The sequence below is a fragment of the Ascaphus truei genome, chromosome 20, assembly GCF_040206685.1.
Source record: "Ascaphus truei isolate aAscTru1 chromosome 20, aAscTru1.hap1, whole genome shotgun sequence".
NCBI classification, from domain to species: domain Eukaryota; kingdom Metazoa; phylum Chordata; class Amphibia; order Anura; family Ascaphidae; genus Ascaphus; species Ascaphus truei.
The window spans coordinates 10,949,423-10,969,738 of NC_134502.1; the positions used below are offsets into that span (position 1 = coordinate 10,949,423).

Here is a 20,316-nt window from a genome sequence, read left to right on the forward strand (position 1 = left end):
ATCTTCTGCATATTGCCATTGTGTTCTTAATCCGCCCATAGCCGAGCTAAAAAGACTCAGTGCGCCTTCGTCTAATCACACCACCCCCCCCCCCCACAACCCTTAGAGGCTTGCTTTGTTAACAGTAACGCTTTGGAAAATCCCCTCTCGAATTTGAAATGTAAATCTGATGTGCACAGCACTGTGAGAATTGAGAGTAAACTGATATTTCATCAGGGGAAAAAAATACAAAGATAAAAATAATCATGAATAATACATACTGCAGCCTTTATTAAATTCTTCTGGCAGATTGAAATCGGAGAAACATTTACAAAACATTCTTATTCATTGGTGCACTGTAGGGGTGGTTGTCAATGATTATGATTCGCAGGAAAGTGAAGAAATATTTATTTTATTTTATCAGGAACCAAAAAATACAAATATAAAAATAATCAGGAATAATACATTATGCAGTCTTTATTAAGTTCTTTTGGCAGCTTGAAATTGGATAACCATTTGGAAAACATTTGTAAAACATGGGGAAACATGAATAATGCACATTTATAAGAATATTATTTAATAATATATACAGTACTGTAATGTACTGTATAATATATATACTGTATAGTAATATAATTTTTTCCGTCTTTATCTTTTCCTCATTCTGTCTGCAGTACAGTAGTTCATTGAGAGAGGAGAGGTTTTGTGTACATCATTACTGCTGTTTATATATTGTACTGTACATTTGACTGTACAGGCAGATTAGACTGGACACAACACCCCACCTCCCCCTAGGCCATCCTTTTTCCTGAAACGACAAGAAAACAAAAAATTAGTGCAGTTACTGTACTGTACTGTATGTGCGTACTGTATTATGGCATTGTGTGATGTGTATAACTACTGTAGGTGGCTGGTGCAGCTTTCTCTGGAAAGTAAAAAATGGAGCAGTTAGTAGGCAGTTACTGTAGTACTGTCAAACCAGTCTACTGTATACTGGAACTACTGTATACTCTGACTACTGTTAAATTCTATGTACTGTACTGTAACCTGATGGCTGGTGCTGCTCTCTCTGTAAAGAAAAAACTAACTACTGTATACTCTTACTATCTGGAAAGAAAAAATCTGTGCCATACTTACCTGTATCATACTGTACTTACAATACTACAGCACAGTACTACTTTCCTGATGCTTGCCCATTACGCGCAATGACAATGGGCAACACAGTGGCAATATGGTCTATATATTTATTGCAGCGTTCCACGGTGAGTACATCGTTCCAAAAACTCATTATGCCTTTCAACAACTCGTCCTTTTTGGAGGGTTTCACCACTTTCCGGATATGGTCCTTCAGCTGATGCCAGACCATTTCGATCGGATTGAAGTCTGGCGATCTGTCATTGGAAAGAAAGGACAATTGGTTTAAGAGCTAAAAACAGTGGGGAACAAAAATGGGACACGGTCTACTGCACTTACTCCGCTGGCGTCTTCACCCAGTTGATGCCGCGCTCAAGGATATGCGCCGTTGACGCGGTGTGCTTCAGATCGTTGTCCTGGTAGAAGCGGTGACCATTGGGGAACTCGCGTGTGATGTATTGCACTATCTCGGGCACAATGTTGTCTTGGAAGAAAGCTTTATTCATGATTCCTACAGCAAGAAAAGAAAAGTGCTCAAAAAACTGCACAATAGTATAGTACAGTGCATACGGTAAGGCAACACTAGTAAAGTACAGTGCATTAGGCGACATTATACAGTATTTGATAAATTTTACCTTCAAAGATGACAATGCATCCCGGTCCACGCCTAGAGATGGCACCCCACACATGCAGCTTCACAGGGTGTTTTGGCCGCGGCTTCAAAGATATGCAGCCTTTTTTGTGGAACGCAAATCTTGCAAATCTCTCCAGCGACACAGTAGACTCATCAGTGAAGATGCAATCCTGGAAAGTCTCCCCACTGTCGATCCATGCCTGGACCTGGACCACTCTTTTGATTTTGTTTGCGTCCCGTATCATGGGGTACGCTCTGTAATGACAAGGAATAAAATTTTTTAGCGGCACAGTGCAGTACAGTTTGCTAAACAACACTTTTACCTCCTGTACTGTCCAGTACTAACCTCACACGTCCATATTTCCATCCAATGCTGCGTCTCATCTTCTTTATGCTGCTCTCGGATACAGTCAGATTGTGCTTTTCCTGCAGAGTGTTTTTAACCCTTAATGCACTCCTCTCATCATTCTCCTCACTTATTTTCTCCACCAGAAGAGTTGTCTCCCTACAATGTAAAGAAAATATATTGTTTTATTAATATGCAGCAATATAAAATGTATATAAATATAATGTTGTAATATACAGTAAATATAAATATACAAAAAATGTATACTGTTGTACTATAAATATAAATATACAAAAAATATATACTGTTGTACTATAAATATACAAAATATATATACTGTTGTAATATAAATATAAATATACATCCTATATATACCGTTGTAAGATAAATAGAAATATACAAAAAATGTATACTGTTGTACTACAAATATAAATAGACAAAATATGTATACTGTTGTACTATAAATAGACAAAATATATATATATATACTGTTGTACTATAAATATAAATATACAAAATAAATATACTGTTGTAATATAAATATAAATATACATCCTATATATGCCGTTGTAAGATAAATAGAAATATACAAAAAATGTATACTGCTGTACTATAAATATAAATAGACAAACTATGTTGTAATATAAATCAACAGAAATAACAACAGTATTACAGTAGATACAGAACTGTACTGTAGATGTACTGTACTGTATGAACAGTACAGTACGTACAGTTTTCTATATTTTTTTTTGTTAAAAGTTTTATAAATATACTTGCGCGTTAGTTACCCTTGGTGCCCTTTTGCGGTCTCTCTTTTTTCCGTATGCATGATAGCACACGGTGGTTGATGGCACAACAAGGTCAGAAGCAGCTAACCAGCGCTGAATAGCAGCAATTCGGTGTCCGCTCGTGTACATCTCCTTAATTCGCATGCTGAGATCCTTTGAAATCTTTTTAACAGGCATTTCTGCGAGTAGAAAGAAATACAAACACAAGAATGTATATTCGATGTTTAGTCTGTGTATTCTATATGCAGTCAATACACAAAATGGATGGTGTATTTATACGGTAATGACTCACATTAGAGTACGCCCATTTTCAACACCTGTACCTGGTCGCCATGCATAAAAGGTCACACACTTTGCATAGCCTTCCACTCGATGATCTTTATCTGAACTTGCCCTTGTCCAGATACTGCATTGTGCCACCTGCTTCCATGGAGCATCCCCGATTCTATGGACGCAAGAACCCTCTCACCTCTGCCGTGCCTGTCAAGCTGAAAAAGCGAAAGGCGGTTGCCGTTTCCATGCCAAGGGCAAAGCGACAGGCTAAGGCCAATAAAGAAAACCTTCTGCTGACCCCAAAGGTTAAGGGTTTTCTTAGACGTAAGCCTCATGTGAAGAAGATATACGGTGATGTACTCTCGACACAAATCGATTGGCCGCCAACCCATTGAATCCGCAGACCACTTCCTCCCATATGCTTCGACGACTCTGCTGTAGCTGTCCCGGAAATCTTTAGCCCGTCTTCTCCACCCCCATTTTCTCCGGTTCCATCTGACGACGCTGCCGCCTTTGAAATCCACGGGTCACTGTCTCATTTGCTTTTGGACGACTCTGCTTCTCGCCTGGAAATCCAAGGGTCACTTTCTCCGTCCCTCTTCGACAACGCTGCCGTTTCTCGTCTACCGGTTATCCACAGGTCACCTCCTCCACTCTCCCTCGATGCCGCTTCTGTCCATGGAACCCCCATCTCATCCTCCGTTGCACCCATCCCCCCAGATGTCCAGACGCCATGCACAAGACGCAGCTCGTTAGACCGGATGCTGAATGGGATTAGTGTGGATCTCCCTGGGAATTCTATTGTGCTAGTTAAGATAGATCTGCTTCTGGAGACGATGCTAAATGTGGAGCAACAGATGCTACAAATGGAGCAACGGATGGAGAAGATAGAGGCTGACATAGCGGGCATACATTATTTGCTCGGTGCTAATGCCCCTGTTTCCCTGACGCCGGAGCAGGGGGGTGACAGGGATGTGATGAATGAGACCTTCGACCCCCTTCCATCACCAAGCGCACCCCCTCCACCAGAAGATGTAATGTACATGTATGCCGTTGAGAAGGACATGACAACCCCGTCAAGACCACGCCAGGAGACAACACGGCGACCACGACCGGAGGAAAGCTTCCTCACAGACATCCTACCATCGCCCGTCGCCTCAAGCACACCCGCTCCCAAAAGACCTACACCCGCTCGCATCGAAATGGTGCCCGACATCACCCTGTGCGATCTGCCACCGAAGCTCAGGGAGAATTATAGGGTGAAGAGTGCTGGTGTACCCCACAATTATGCCTTGTTAATTTTTAAGCACCATGTTCCCTACGCGTTGTACTGCGAGTGGGCCTTCAAAGTGAACTACGATGGGAATCGCGTAAAAAGGCGCTTCCTGTCAATTTAAGGAAAAACATTGTGGAAGAAATGCGGCGCTTTTATCCAGTTACAGATCCTGTAATGAAAGGCGTTCGAGACTGCATTAATGGCGTTTTGCGCCATGCAAGGAATTGGCCATGGATGGACAATGTGGAGGACTTTCAGTGAGACTATACTGTTGTGCTGAACTGTATTGTACTGTACATGTTTTGCCCTACAGTACCCGCTGTACTTAAAAAAGGAGATGTTGTGTGTTTTTTTACACAGGACATGCACAACTCCAGTCCCTGGGGGCCGAAAACAGGCACGGTTTTCAAGGTTGCCCTGAAAACCTGCCCTGTTTGCTGCCCTCTAGGACTGAACTGGTGCAGGTTTGACTGACAGTGTTGCTCACCATCCCACTGTACTGTACTGTATACAGTACTGTGTTTCTTTAATAAAGGAGATGTTACTTAAAATGCTTCAACATTGTATTTGTAAATAAATGTTTTTGAACTGACTCCACCAATAAAAGAACATGTTGATTTATCTTACTGTACTGTACATTGTTTCCATTTGCTCCTTTGATAGTACTGTATAACAAAATACAGTGTTTCTAGAATGTCGAGGCTTGCTGCACTGTTTTAATTTACTAAAATTAATTTTGCCTATAGATTTTAGGAACCCCCTCACTTCATTCCAACAGGGTCCGACAAGTAATGGCGACGAGAAAGGGTCACGCCGGCGAGGACGGTCCTATCATTGAGCGTAATGGCGGAGAAAGCTTTGAACCGGCTAAGTCAGAATGAGCAGAAACCTGGAACCCACAACTCCGGTTCTGTTCAACCTAGAGGGCTCAGATTCGGTCACCATGTAGTCCTAGTTGCGGCAGGATTGCATGGCAAATTGCGACCCTCTCGTGGCAGCAGAACGGAGTCAGGGTAATGGTAAAGTTTAGGTTTCTGCCATTGATTTACATGGCAGAAAAAAAGCCACTTTGGTAATGTGCTTTTAAACTGTATTTTGGTATCTCCCGTTCCGGGGGTCGTGGAAGGCTGATATTTTGCCACTATGGCAAGGGTCCTTCCGCATGAGGACCAGGCGAATTTCAACCCGCTCAGACCCACAGAACGGATTATTTTAAATTATATTCGCGCAATTGGCGTGGGAACTACTTAGGGCCTCGGTCAAGTTCACGGCCAATTGGCGTGGGAACTTCTGTTCTAGGGCACCTAGAAATAAAATTCATTTTGCCCATAGATGTTAGGCACTGTATACCACTGTGTACTGTAGAAAACACATAATGTAAACGATACTGTACATGTAGAATAAATGCATAGTTTTATTTTTTCGGGTTTATTACACAGTATACTGTACAGCCGGAAAACATCAGCATACAGTACAATATTATCCATCGAAATCCCCCCATTAGCCGTTTTCTTTTCTGAGGAAAAACAAAAAGAAAAGTTTTAATGTACAGTAATGGTTAGCCCCCTAAAGAAATACCCAGCCAGCCCCACCAATAATTATCTCCTGTTCATATGCGCATGCGCCTAGCGTTCCACCAATAGTTTAGTATGTGCAGTACAGTACGGTAGAAGCCGCTCAGCCAATGATATTGCTTACAGGAAAATCGCTTGACTTTTGAATCGCACCGATATTTATACAGTATTGTCAAAATAAAAAAAACACAGAAAATAATACGGCAACAATACAGTACTCACCATTGAATTTCCCATTCAGCTGGCGCCAGCGCCGGTCCACTGCCAGTCCAGCTTTCTTGATCATCCATGTCGATAGTTTGCAGCGGGACTAGTCCACCTGTAGTCAGCTGGTGAGGCTGGAAATTGCTTAGGTACATGCAAGCTTCATCAAAACTGCACGCGAAATCCGGCTCAGGCTCAGGGTTGTCACTGACGGTGGGACCGTTATTGGAAGCCGGTGCTGGTGCATTGCTTGGCAGCGACTGTCGCTTCTTAGTTGGTTTTAACACGACCTTTCGCCTTTTGCCGCCTTCATGATCATAGATACCGGAAAAATCTGGTGATACACACCAATACCCGCCAACAAATTGTGGCTCAATACGATGAAAACCGGGATCGCTACATAACCTTTTCCTTACTGCACGCTTCCACGTATGAGGAGTTGGCGAAAATTTGTAAAAGTCATAGTTTTCTATAAAATACTGATAAATTTGACCAACTGTTGCCATCTTATCATCTGTTGCATTAATCGCGGCCCATATCAAATACGCGTAACTTCTGTCGGGTTTTTGGAAAGCGGGCTGCACTTGAACACTCATGGCGGGTGGGTCTCTGGAGAATACTGTAACTGAAACTGGTATTTGTCTTTCTTTAATATGAAAAGACTAAATTGATACATTTTTGCAACCTCTTCCTTCAGTCTCAAGGCCAAGGCCAAGTTACAATGGCACACTGTGGTACAGTATCTTTTTTAAACGAAACACCTGCAAGCCGACACATTACTGATTCGGCGTAATACAATTCATGAATATCTGCCATCTGGCGGACACGCGAAGCATTGCAGCCTATTAAAATCCGAACCATTATCAATAAACGCATCAACCGCGTATCAGCCGGGCATGACCCGTGGCTGGGAACGCAAGATGAACGCGGCATGCGCCAGGTGAACAGCGTCGCATTCCAGGAACAAGCCAGGTAAAAACCGGTGATTTGTTAGAATAAAAGCTGCCGTAGCAGTACGAATAACCAGATCATACAAAGCATTACGTTGTTTAACTCGGGCTTCTGCCTGCTTTATTTTCATCCCAGTAAGGGACTGCAGCTTTAACAGGTGTAGGCAGAGGCACTCAGCTATTAACCTTCAGCGGTTTACTCATATCAGTGTTATAATATTTCCCACGCTGTTACTTCAAGAAACAAAAACAAAATCATATAAACAAAATCCTATCCCATTCAGGGATCTAACTACACAGCAGAATCAGCCTCTGTAACTTTTGCTGGGCCAACTAACCAGGTTCCCCAGCTTAAAACAATACCCTCTCATTTAGGGTCACTAGATACAGCGTACAGTCTTTCAGATACAGCAATAAACATTTGTTTGTCTTATCTGTTCGTGGTGGGAACTCGGTCCCAAGTGTCCATGCAAATATTCGGGTACTGCGATACTTGAAGGGGGCGTCCTCCCCGAACTGGATGCAGAGGAGCAGCGAAACCCCCAGCGTCCAGGGTCTAAGAAGAGAGACTGAAATGCAACCCTCTCTATTCTAAATACCTGTGCTAGTGCTAGTGATTAGGAAAGCAGGTGAGGGAGAACTAGACACTTTGTAATCTGTGGTCAGGACTTTCCATCCACCAGCCTGAGTAAATGTGAAGCTGTGGAATGGATCATTTTGCACTATTCCTGCACTTTCTGACCTAAAACAGGGCAGAAACATCTAACATCTTTGGACTATGTCACAAATACACATATATATATATATGTGTATGTGTATTTGTGTATATATATATATATATGTAGAGGTATCAGTACCGTGTTAGCCGAGCTTCAATAATCAAAAAATAAATAGATGATACCGTTCTGTGGCTAACGAAATGCTTTTATTTGTGCGAGCTTTCGAGATACACTGATCTCTTCTTCCGGCGATGTTACAATGAATGAAGCAAGCAAAAGCTATACTATAACAGTGTCTATTGGAATGTTATCTGTGCTGGTCCTTCCCCCGGTGTGGATGTGTTATATGGCTGGAGGTGTCAAAAGGTTCCTGAAAGCAAGTGATGAAAGAGTATGTGTGTGTATCAGTGTGAATTAACATGAATGGAGAGCCCACAGTATATACAGTGCTTTACAAAAGGTGTGTGTGGAGTGGGAGCGGATATAAATGGTGTGGGTGGGTGTGGAAATGTGAGAGTTAGTAGCATAACTAAAAGTGTGTGTGGATACTATGTAGTCCCTATTGGTGTATAGGGATGGAAAAACAAGGAGTATAAGTATGTGTGAGAGACAGCTGTGTGTGCATACATATACTGTAGCACAGTATGTACAGACATGGCTTATAGCACTCATGGGAAGAGAGTTCACTTGTGTCAGTAATGATTCATAAAATTTCGATCTCTGTTTAGGCCACTGCTAAGTGTCCCGAACAGTTGCATAAATTTGTATTCATGCAACCGTCTCTCTTTCGGTGTTTTAAGATTACCTTTGAGTATGGCAACCCTCAGATCGTTCCTCTTATGGCCAGAGTCAGAGAAATGTTCGCCAACAGGACTCTCTCTTGTTCCGCGTGTGATGCTGTGGCGGTGCAGGTTCATTCTCTTGTTTAGCCCCTGCCCTGTCTCACCTATGTAGTAGCAGCCCCCTGGGCATTTCATGCACATGATGAGGTACACATCCACACCGGGGGAAGGACCAGCACAGATAACATTCCAATAGACACTGTTTATAGTATAGCTTTTGCTTGCTTCATTCATTGTCACATCGCCGGAAGAAGAGATCAGTGTATCTCGAAAGCTCGCACAAATAAAAGCATTTCGTTAGCCACAGAACGGTATCATCTATTTATTTTTTGATTTTATATATATATATATATATGCAGTGTTCGACAAATCACCCAAAAATCTACTCGCCCAACCAAAAAAATCTACTCGCCACCTAGTCCCGCCCCCAACTCAGCCCCTAGTCCCGCCCCCAACTCCGCCCATAGTCCCGCCCCCAACCCCGCTTTAAAATAAAATATATAAATAAAATACATTTAATAAATTCCTAGTCAGAACAACACAGGGAGAGGGGAGGGTGACACAGGGAGAGGGGAGGGTGACACAGGGAGAGGGGGAGGGTGACAGGGAGAGGGGGAGGGTGACACAGGGAGAGGGAGGGTGACAGGGAGAGGGAGGGTGACACAGGGAGAGGGAGGGTGACACAGGGAGAGGGTGAGTGACACAGGGAGAGGGAGGGTGACACAGGGAGAGAGAGGGTGACAGAGGGAGAGGGTGACACAGGGAGAGGGAGGGTGACACAGGGAGAGGGTGGGTGACACAGGGAGAGGGTGGGTGACACAGGGAGAGGATGGGTGACACAGGGAGAGGGAGGGTGACACGGAGAGGGTGGGTGACACAGGGAGAGGGAGGGTGACACAGGGAGAGGGAGGGTGACACAGGGAGAGGGAGGGTGTCACAGGGAGAGGGAGGGTGTCACAGGGAGAGGGAGGGTGACACAGGGAGAGGGAGGGTGACACAGGGAGAGGGTGGGTGACACGGAGAGGGTGCTTGACACAGGGAGGGGGTGCTTGACACAGGGAGAGGGTGACAGAGGGAGATGGTGGGTGACACCGGGAGAGGGAGGGTGATACAGGGAGAGGGTGACAGGGAGAGGGAGAGAGGGTGACACAGGGAGAGGGTGGGTGACACAGGGAGAGGGAGGGTGTCACGGAGAGGGAGGGTGACACAGGGAGAGGGAGGGTGACACAGGGAGAGGGAGGGTGACACAAGGAGAGGGTGGGTGACACAGGGAGAGGGAGGGTGACACAGGGAGAGGGAGGGTGACACAGGGAGAGGGAGGGTGACACAGGGAGAGGGAGGGCGACACAGGGAGAGGGAGGGCGACACAGGGAGAGGGTGGGCGACACAGGGAGAGGGTGGGCGACACAGGGAGAGGGTGGGTGACAGAGGGAGATGGTGGGTGACACAGGGAGAGGGAGGGTGACACAGGGAGAGGGAGAGAGGGTGACACAGGGAGAGGGTGGGTGACACAGGGAGAGGGAGGGTGTCACAGGGAGAGGGAGGGTGACACAGGGAGAGGGAGGGTGACACAGTGAGAGGGAGGGTGACACAGGGAGAGGGAGGGTGACACGGAGAGGGAGGGTGACGCAGGGAGAGGAGGGCGACGCAGGGAGAGGGAGGGTGACACAGGGAGAGGGTGGGTGACACAGGGAGAGGGTGACACAGGGAGATGGTGGGTGACACAGGGAGAGGGAGGGTGACACAGGGAGAGGGTGGGTGACACAGGGAGAGGGTGACAGAGGGAGATGGTGGGTGACACAGGGAGAGGGAGGGTGATACAGGGAGAGAGTGACACAGGGAGAGGGTGGGTGACAGAGCGAGATGGTGGCTGACACAGGGAGAGGGAGGGTGATACAGGGAGAGGGAGAGAGTGTGACACACTCACAGACACACAGACATTCACACTCACTCAGACAAACTCACACTCACAGTCTGTCACTCACACACACAAACACTCACCCGTAAGGCAGGGGGGCCTCCGCACGGCAGGAGGGCCTCTGCAAGGGGCCGCGCCCCCTCCAGAGTGGGACGCCGACGCCGCAGTATTCACTGATAGATGTAGAAGGGCCGGTAGGGGATTTCCCCTGATTAGAGCAGGGAGAGGCTCCGGTTAGGGGATTTCCCCTGCTGAGAGCAGGGAGAAGAGCCAGTTAGAGGGTTTCCCCTGCTAACAACTGAGCTGGCCATCAGGGGTTTCCTTAACAGCTGACAGATCGGCAGACTGTCCGTAGAGGCGGCACACCGACGCCGCGTGGGGTGAGGGGGGGTTACGGAGGCCGGGAGAGATTGGTGTGAGGGGGGGGTGGCGGATGGCCCGATGCGAGGGGGGCGGGGGGGCGGGTGGCCCGATGCGAGGGGGGGCGGGTGGCCCGATGGGAGGGGTGACAGATGGCCCTGCAGGGGCCTGAGGCAGACAGGCATGGAAGCGGCTGGCTGCCGGAAGGGGGAGGAGTAGAAGCGCTGAGGAGGGAGTCCACTACTCAGAGAGCCGGAGGCGGGGTAATCTCCCCCAACAACATGAACCCGCCTCCGTCTTTTTTTTTTTTTCTCCAGCGCGAGCGCGGTAAAAACAGCAGCGCGAGCGTGGGAAATTTAAAAAACACGTGTGCTGCTTGGGCTAATATTTACTCGCCCGGGGGTTAAATCCACCCGCTCCGGGCGTGTTAATGTATATAATTGTCGAACACTGTATATATGTATATACATATATATGTATATACATGTATATACACATACACACACACACACACACACACACACTACTTCTATATATAACATTGTTATCAGTGTGAGTTAGTGTCCCGCAGAGCTTACACCCTATATATATATATATGTCACTGGAGACCAGGCCAAATACACCTTTTTATTTCAGGGATCAGTCACAGGGCAAAACAGGCAGTAAAATAAATTGCGGTTTATTCGGATAAGACTTTGGAAACACACAAAAATACAAGATACAGAAAATATACACTTACTGGGGTCTGGGGAATGAGATCTAGCCCTTTCCTAGTTGCAAGGCGCCTGCTTCAGCAAAGGGTTACCTTGATAGGACCCTGGTTCTGGACTCCTGGACGGAAATCCAGCCTGCTGGCTTGGCCTCTCCATGCTTCCCTGTGTGAATAGCTCTTTCACAGAAGCACATTTGAGAGGCCTGCCAGCAGCTGCTTTTCTTCCAATCTCCAACAAAGAAAAAAAAGAGAGCTGCTTAACTGCACGCTCTTGTATAGGCTGGCTTGCCTACCTAAGACACTGAGGGGTCTGATAGCCAATTACAGCAGGGAATGAGATTGTGTACGCACTCATCGGAGGAAAAGATTCAAAACTTTGCCAATTAAAATTGTGCTTATGCGTTTTGACATACAGGGCCGTTTTTAGCTAGTCCCAGACCTCCTGCGGTATATTAAAAATATAATAATCACAGTGTATAATATAACAAGTTTATCAAAGTGACAAAATATCAACAAATAACCTAATTTATAGCACCCTAAAGAACTGAGCAGCCCCTGGGAAACACGTCTATTGGGAGGGAAACCCCTGAGAAGCTGCAGTCAGGGGGCAGAGCTAAGTGTGGCCATTTCCAATGTTCTGATTGATCAGGGATCTTCACAAGAGCTCCCTATTGGACAGAGGAGGTGGAGGAGGGACCAGGACACAGCAGGTCATGGTATAAAAGGCAGGAGCTAATACAGTTCTTATCAGTCTGTTTGTGATCATCTTTCTACAACATGTCCCTTTGTCTTCCAGCTCCTGAACCAGCTCCAGATGGTGAGTATTTGGCTAAATATACATCACTTTATAGAATTCATACTTTGTTGTATTTATATTGAGCTTTATTTCACACCTGTTTGTTAGATTGCATTTCAATTAACTTGTGCTAATTATGTTTACTTGTTCATTTTTATATGTTTGGTTCATGTTCATTTTCCTGCCGTACAATATAGTTTCAATGTTATATTCACCTATTTTGTTGCAAATGAAATATTAATCAGTGTTTACTCTGAGATCTGATTTGTACAGCATATAATAACATGATTTTGGAGAAACATTTGAAACTTCCAAACATATTGACTTAATAGGTAAGAGAATCAACAGATAAAAAAAACTAGGTTGATGGATGATTTCAGTAAATTTTAATGGCCTTTTCGGTAACCTATAATTGACAACACTTTCCTACTATAATCTTCCAGCAAGTACAAAATGATGGGCTTTTCACATAAATAAATGAACGGGATAATTTTATCAGCAATGTACAAATTAGCATCAAAAAGGCAAAACGAGAAGACAAAAGTGCACAGAAATTGTGCCATTTTATATTTGTTATATTTCTATTCATTTTTCTCTATAAACTGTTTTTTCATATTTTTATGTATAACTTACAACGGATCATTATGTAGTAATAATAAGCTTATATACAGACTTATTCTGTTGTTGATAATACTTTATATTTAAGCCTCACATTATAACTTTTTAGTAACATACTGTAGAAGATACTCCCCTAATAGTAGGACAGATTATGTAATATAGTAGGGAATACACTAGTGCAGCGGTGCGCAAAGTGGGGGGCGCGACCCCCAGGGGGGGCACAAGTATACCGGCGGGGGGCGCAGAGTTTACAGAGGCCCCGCGCGCTTCCCGAAGGCACTTAAATTAAGTGCCGGGGGAGCTGCAGGGCCTCTGTAAACCTACTTACCTTGATTCAGCCAGCATCTGGAGATGCGTCGCCATGGCAACGCGGCGTCAACCGATGCTTTGGGGTCATGTGATGTCACGTTGCTATGGCAACGTGACGTCATGACGTCCAGACACCAGGAATCAAGGTAGGGGGAAGGGAGTGCGTTGAGAGGAGGACATCCGGCAGGGGGGGCGCAGGGAAAAAAGTTTGCGCCCCCCTGCACTAGTATGCTGATAGAGTCTGAGCGATGCCACAAGACATACTGTATTAGCCCGAATATACAGCAGGGCCCCGCTTCTCGGCGCTCTGCTTTTTGGCGATCCGCTGATACGGCGGCACCGAGAAGGGGGCCGCCATGTTGAATCCTAAGTCGTGCATGCGCAGAACGGGCGGGTGCGCCAGGCGCAGACCGCAGTTTGCACGCGCATACCTTAGTTTACGCATGCAGAGCATAAGTCGCACATGCGCAGAATGGCGAAAATGCCGGTTTTTGCATGCGCAGAACTGAAAATTGCCGGATCCGCTTTCCGGCGATTTTCACTATACGGCGGGCCTCTGAAACGGAATCCGCCGTATACCCCGGGCCCTCCTGTAGTACAGTCTCGCACATAATACAACCGTAAAGTTTTGAAGGTGTTCTACATGAAAAATAAAAGTTTTTAGGCTGCGCTTATAATACGAGTACAGTTTTCGAAAGGACATTTTTAGGAAAAAAACATAGTACTATATTCGGGCCAGTACGCTACTTATTGAATAGTACGAGGCTTTCAGAAATGCCAGTTGCTGCTCTGATGATTTTGTTCCTCCTGACAAACAAACAACAACAATTGGAGAATTCTCTGTTTCAGGAACCAGTTGAGTTTGATAAAGTTGCAATTTACTTCTCCAAGAACGAGTGGGATTATTTAACAGAAGAACAGAAGGAACTTTACAAGGATGTGATGATGGAGAATTACCAGGCTCTCTGCTCTCTAGGTAAGAGAGAGAGAGAGAGAGAGAGAGAGAGAGAGTGTGTGTGTTTTCCAAAACTACAGCAACTGAATGTATATCTCTATATAGTGATATCCGTGTACATAGCACTGCACAGCAATACACGTAACATAACAATATAGCAGATAATGGGAATAAGAATTTTCTATGGTGTAAACACATTAAATATATACGTATCTCCCCTGACACATACAGGATGTGTCAATGTGACGCCGGAGATTGTATCAATGATTGAGCGTGGAGAAGAGCCATATATAAGAGGTCACCAGCAGTATAAGGAGAAGGAAAGTCCTACAGATATCAGCACTGGTGAGTAATAAACACTTTAGTGGTGGGTGCTCTAGGAACAATCATTATATAATATATTTCATTAAAACAAGGAAACTCAATCACAAATTAGTATATCTATCAATAATTTCTAATGTCCTTTTGTAACTTTACCTTTCCCATAATAAAGTGGAAATGTATGTGGTACACGCTTCCTGATTTTATTTATATTTATCTCGCTGGTAGGCAATATCCTCACAAATTAAGTTTTGAATGCTTTTCTGCACTTCTAATTGGAAACATTTACTGAATACCTGATTTGTTACACATCTTACCATGTGTATTCTGTATCTTTACAATCTTTAAACTAAATCTGACGTTTGAAAATAATTTTTTGTGTTTTGATGTTAATGTATTTCTTTACTCCAATTTTTTTCTCCAGCTGATGGATTCATAAGCAGGAATTCTCCTGAAGGATGTCACATTTTGCTCTCTTCACCAGATTGTGTAATGGAAGATACCAGTGTTACCCAAATGTATCATGGAGCAAATCACATTAGTCAAGATATACCAACCCAGAGTCTGAGAGAAACTGTGAGCATTATGGTTAATGAATCAACTTCACAGGAAGAAGGAAATCTCCCAGACTCCCACATATATACCATCAGAGAACATACAGATACAGGATATGTATCTACTCCTATTACAAAGTGTAACAAAGGAAACATGAATGCAGGGAACGTTCCCAAGAACTTGTCAATAAAAGAAAAACCATTTGTATGTTCTGAATGTGGGAAATGTTTCACATATAATTCTACTCTCCTTAAACATCAGATAATTCACACAGGAGAAAAAACATTTGTATGTTCTGAATGTGGGAAATATTTTACCCATAACTGTAATCTTCTTAGACATCAGAGTATTCACACAGGAGAAAGACCATTTGTATGTTCTAAATGTGGGAAATGTTTTGCCCTGAACTCTACTCTTGTTAATCATCAGAGACTTCACACAGGAGAAAAACCATTTGTATGTTCTGAATGTGGGAAATGTTTTACTCAGAACTCTACTCTTGTTAAACATCAGAGTGTTCACACAGGAGAAAAACCATTTGTATGTTCTGAATGTGGGAAATGTTTTACTCAGAACTCTACTCTTGTTAAACATCAGAGAGTTCACACAGGAGAAAAACCATTTGTATGTTCTGAATGTGGGAAATGTTTTACTCAGAACTCTACTCTTGTTAAACATCAGAGTGTTCACACAGGAGAAAGACCATTTGTATGTTCTGAATGTGGGAAATGCTTTACGAAGAACTCTAATCTTGTTAAACATCAGAGAGTTCACACAGGAGAAAAACCATTTGTATGTTCTGAATGTGGGAAATGTTTTACCCAGAACTCTACTCTTGTTAAACATCAGAGAGTTCACACAGGAGAAAAACCATTTGTATGTTCTGAATGTGGGAAATGTTTCACAAATAACCCTTCTCTTATTATACACCGGAGAATACACACAGGAGAAAGACCATTTGTATGTTCTGAATGTGGGAAATGTTTCACAAGTAACCCTACTCTTGTTGAACATCAGAGAATTCACATAAGAGAAAGACCATTTGTGTGTTCTGAATGTGGGAAATGTTTTGCCAGTAAGTCATGTGTTGTTAAACATCAGAGAAGTCACACAAAGGAAAGACCATTTGTATGTTTGGAATGTGGGCAATGTTTTACCAAGAATGTAGATCTTGTTATACATCAGAGAATTCATACGGGAGAAATACGATTTGTATGTTCTGAATGCGGGAAATGTTTTTCCAAGAATGCAGATCTTGTTAGACATCTGAGAGTTCACACAGGAGAAAAACTGTTTGCTCCAAACGTGGTAAATGTTTTGCACACAGAAACGTTTACCTTGTAATAAAACACTGAAAATTATGGATTTTATTTTTTGAAAAAGAATTATCTTTAAACTGTTATGGAAACAATGCATTTATAGTTATTGTGTTGAATATTGTGCTTTTTATTATTACTTAAATTAGAAAAATAAAAGGCAAGTGGGGAATTTGTATTGTTTAAAAAAAAAAAGTATTTCTAGTTGTATATTCCTTGTAAGATAATTTTTATTTTTTTTCTAACTTGTATTTTATTGAAATAATTGTGCATGAAATACAATAAGACATACGTTGCATAGTTGTTTTGTGCATCACAATAAAATAAATACAATCATTAGGACATAAACTGTAGAAGTCAGGGGTACCACGACTTTTCGCTCCCTACAGAGCCGTGGAAAACGGGGTAAAACCGGGATTGGGGGTAACGAGGAGAAAGAAAAAAAAGGGGGGGGGGAAATGGGGTAACGGAAGGAGGATTAGGGGTTGGGAAAGGGGATGGGGAGGGATGGTATCTATTAATAGATTTTTGTATCACCGATTCAAGTGGATTATTCCAACTGTCGGCAGCAATATGTGGGTACGAGCTCATGGCAGATGTGAGGGATGGAATATTTTGGGGGTCCCTGTGGACACCCACTCCTAGGGGAGAACGCATCTATCGCTATCATTGCCAAATTGTGTTACGCTCAACCCTGGGTATGTCTGTCTGTACCAACCATGGCAACCAGACGTTTAGATAATTGTCACCAGTGTCATTAACTAGACTCGTTAACTTTTCAATCTGGCAAATAAACCACATGCGATTCCTAATCTTTGGGATGTTTGGTATGTCGGGGCGTTTCCATAATGCTGCGATCTCACACCTTGTTGCAATTGCAAAATGAGCAATTAATTTATTTTGTGATTTTGATAGATCTCTTAGAGGTCTGTTCAGGAGGAACAGCCAAGGGTCTGGGGGAATAGTAAGGTCAAAAATCCTCTGTATCCAATTCCTGATCTTTTCCCATACTTGGGCTTTTCGTGGGCAAGACCACAGCATATGTAACAAGCCGGCCGTTCCCCCGCACTGCTTGGGGCACAATGGGGAGGAACCTGGCATGAATTTAGATAATTTGAGTGGGGTGAGGTACCATCTCATGAGTACTTTATATGCGTTCTCCTTTAGTGTGGTGCATATAGAGCTATTTTCCGTAGCTAAGAATATGGTGTTCCATTCGTCAGCCTCTAGTGTCTCTCCCAAATCTATCTCCCAATGGTTTCTAAATGCTGGGGTGTGTTGGTGCGATACTAAGGAATCGACTACCTCTCCGTATATCGTTGATATAAGTCCCTTAGTGTCGGTTTCTGCCCGACAGAGCTTTTCGAATTTTGTCAGAGGTGGGTATGGGGCCAATTTGTTGTAGAAAGCTCTTATCTGGAGGTATTTAAATAATTCTGCATGGGGTATATTTTGTTCTGATCTGATATGATCGAATGTTTTAATTTTTAGATTATAACCCTCCAGGTCTTTGATCCTATTGTATCCTTTTGATCTCCAAATTGAACTATTACTGCCTATTAGGCTGGGTATGAACCTCGGATTATTCCATAGGGGGGACATCAGGGAGTTGTCTGATGTGAGAGAATTCTTCATTTTCGAAGATTCCCAGACCGATAGCGAGTTGGTCAATGAGGTTAGTGGCAAATCGATGTGTTTTCTGGAACTTTTAGGTAGCCAAATTAAACTGCTAAGGTCCAATGGGGAACAAGCAGTACCTTCCAACTCCACCTACCTTTTCAATTTAGGGTCGGAGTGCCATTGTATAATATGACTTAAATGCGCCGCTTTATAATACGATAACAGGCAGGGTACCGCTAAGCCTCCCGCTAAAACAGATCTTTTCATATTTGTTTTATTGACTCTCGGTTTTTTACCCTTCCAGATAAACTTAGATATTTCAGACTGAAGCGAAAGTATATCTTTCAGTTTGAGTGGCACTGGTAAAGTTTGGAAGAGGTATAGAATACGGGGGAGTAAATTCATTTTAATGCTATGTATCCTACCTATCCAAGAAATTTTCTTGGAGGCCCATCTGGAGAGGTCCTTTTTCAATGACCGAATCAGGTTGGGATAATTTGCGGTATAGATATTTTTAGCACTTTTTGTGATGTGAATACCTAAATATTTTATGGATTTCTTTTGCCAGTTAAATTGAAAGTTCAACTTTAACAATTTCTCTGTGTGGCTAGGGAGATTAATGTTTAGAGCTTCCGATTTGGATTGATTTATTTTAAATCCAGATACTTTGGAGAATCTGTCTAGTAGGTCAAATAGGTTTGGTAGGGAGGTGAGGGGTTTTGAGATAATTAATAAGATATCATCAGCATACAGGGCCGCCTTGTGTGATTGCGAGTATGCGTTTAACCCTGAGATATCTGGATTGTCTCGGATGTGTGCCGCCAAAGGTTCGATACATAGGGCAAACAGGAGAGGGGATAAAGGGCACCCCTGTCTCGTGCCGCTCTGAATCTGGAATGGGAGTGAGGGGAAACCCGGATGTATAACCTTGGCTGTTGGGCCTGAGTATAGAGACATAAATGCTCCGCTCACCCGACCTCCGAATCCAAATGCTGCGAGTGTTTCTTTAAGATATGGCCAGTCAATCCTATCGAAAGCTTTTTCTGCACCCAGACTTAATAACATACTTTGATTGTTATTTTTGTTTGCCAATTCAAGCAGATCAATAAATCGTCGGGTATTGTCCACTGCCTGCTGCCCTTTGATAAAGCCGACTTGATCTGGATGCATTAGTCTGGGTAGGATTAGACTCAATCTATTAGCCAGGAGTTTAGCAAATAATTTGATATCAGTATTAATTAAGGATATAGGTCTATAACTTTTACAATTCAGTGGATCCTTTCCAGATTTATGTATTAGTGATATTGACGCTCGCAGCATGTCTCCAGGGATTGGGGCTCCCGCTAAAATCTCGTTGAACATGTGGAGCAGCCTTGGGGCAAGTAATTCCGAGAATTTCTTATAGTAAAGCCCCGAGAAACCATCCGGACCAGGTGCCTTTGATGATTTGAGTTGTTTGATAGCTTGTGACACTTCTTCTAAAGTGAAGTCAGCGCCTAGACTTTCTCGATCGCTCTCTGTCAATCTCTCTAGCTTTGAGCTGGCCAAGAAATCTCTTAAAGCCTTGCTCGTTTTGCTGTTATGTGCCACTTTCTTCCCATCATATAAGGAACCATAAAAAGAACCAAATTCTTCTACTATCTTTTGGGGGTTGACTGTGTGGATGCCAGATTTTAAGCGTAAAGCTTGGATATTAAACTTGGATTGTCTCTCTCTTAGCGCTCGTGCGAGCATCGTATCCGGCCTGTTAGCTTTTTCATAAAACTTTCTCTTTGACCAACTTAATGAGTTATCGGCCCTGGACGTTAATAACATATTCAGTTCAATTTTGGTATCTTTTAATGCCTGAAATGTTTGTTTGTCTGGGTGAGTCTTGTGAGATATTAGTAGAGAGTGAAGTTTGTCTTGAAGAATAATAATTTTAGCATGTCTCTCCCGTTTTCTTTTAGCGGTGATGCTGATTAATAGGCCCCTCAATGTTGCTTTGTGAGCTTCCCATAGAATAATATGAGATTCCACAAACCCTGTGTTTAGTTTAAAGAATTGTTCAATATCTTGACCTATTGCATCGCAAAGTACGGGTATTTTTAAAATTGACTAGTTGAGTTTCCAGTTCG

General features: G+C 43.4%; 1 protein-coding gene across 1 annotated transcript in view; it reads left to right on the forward strand.

The window, feature by feature from the left end:
• Nucleotides 1-16,624, forward strand: part of LOC142471227 (uncharacterized) — a 42,740-nt gene extending 26,116 nt beyond the window's left edge. Inside the window, exons 2-5 of the mRNA XM_075578028.1 lie at nucleotides 12,506-12,526; nucleotides 14,282-14,408; nucleotides 14,619-14,732; nucleotides 15,133-16,624. Of these exons, the coding sequence (XP_075434143.1) occupies nucleotides 12,506-12,526; nucleotides 14,282-14,408; nucleotides 14,619-14,732; nucleotides 15,133-16,607 (1,737 nt within the window). The 3' untranslated portion in view covers nucleotides 16,608-16,624. The remainder of the gene's footprint in view (nucleotides 1-12,505; nucleotides 12,527-14,281; nucleotides 14,409-14,618; nucleotides 14,733-15,132) is intronic.
• The last annotated feature ends 3,692 nt before the right edge of the window (nucleotides 16,625-20,316 follow it).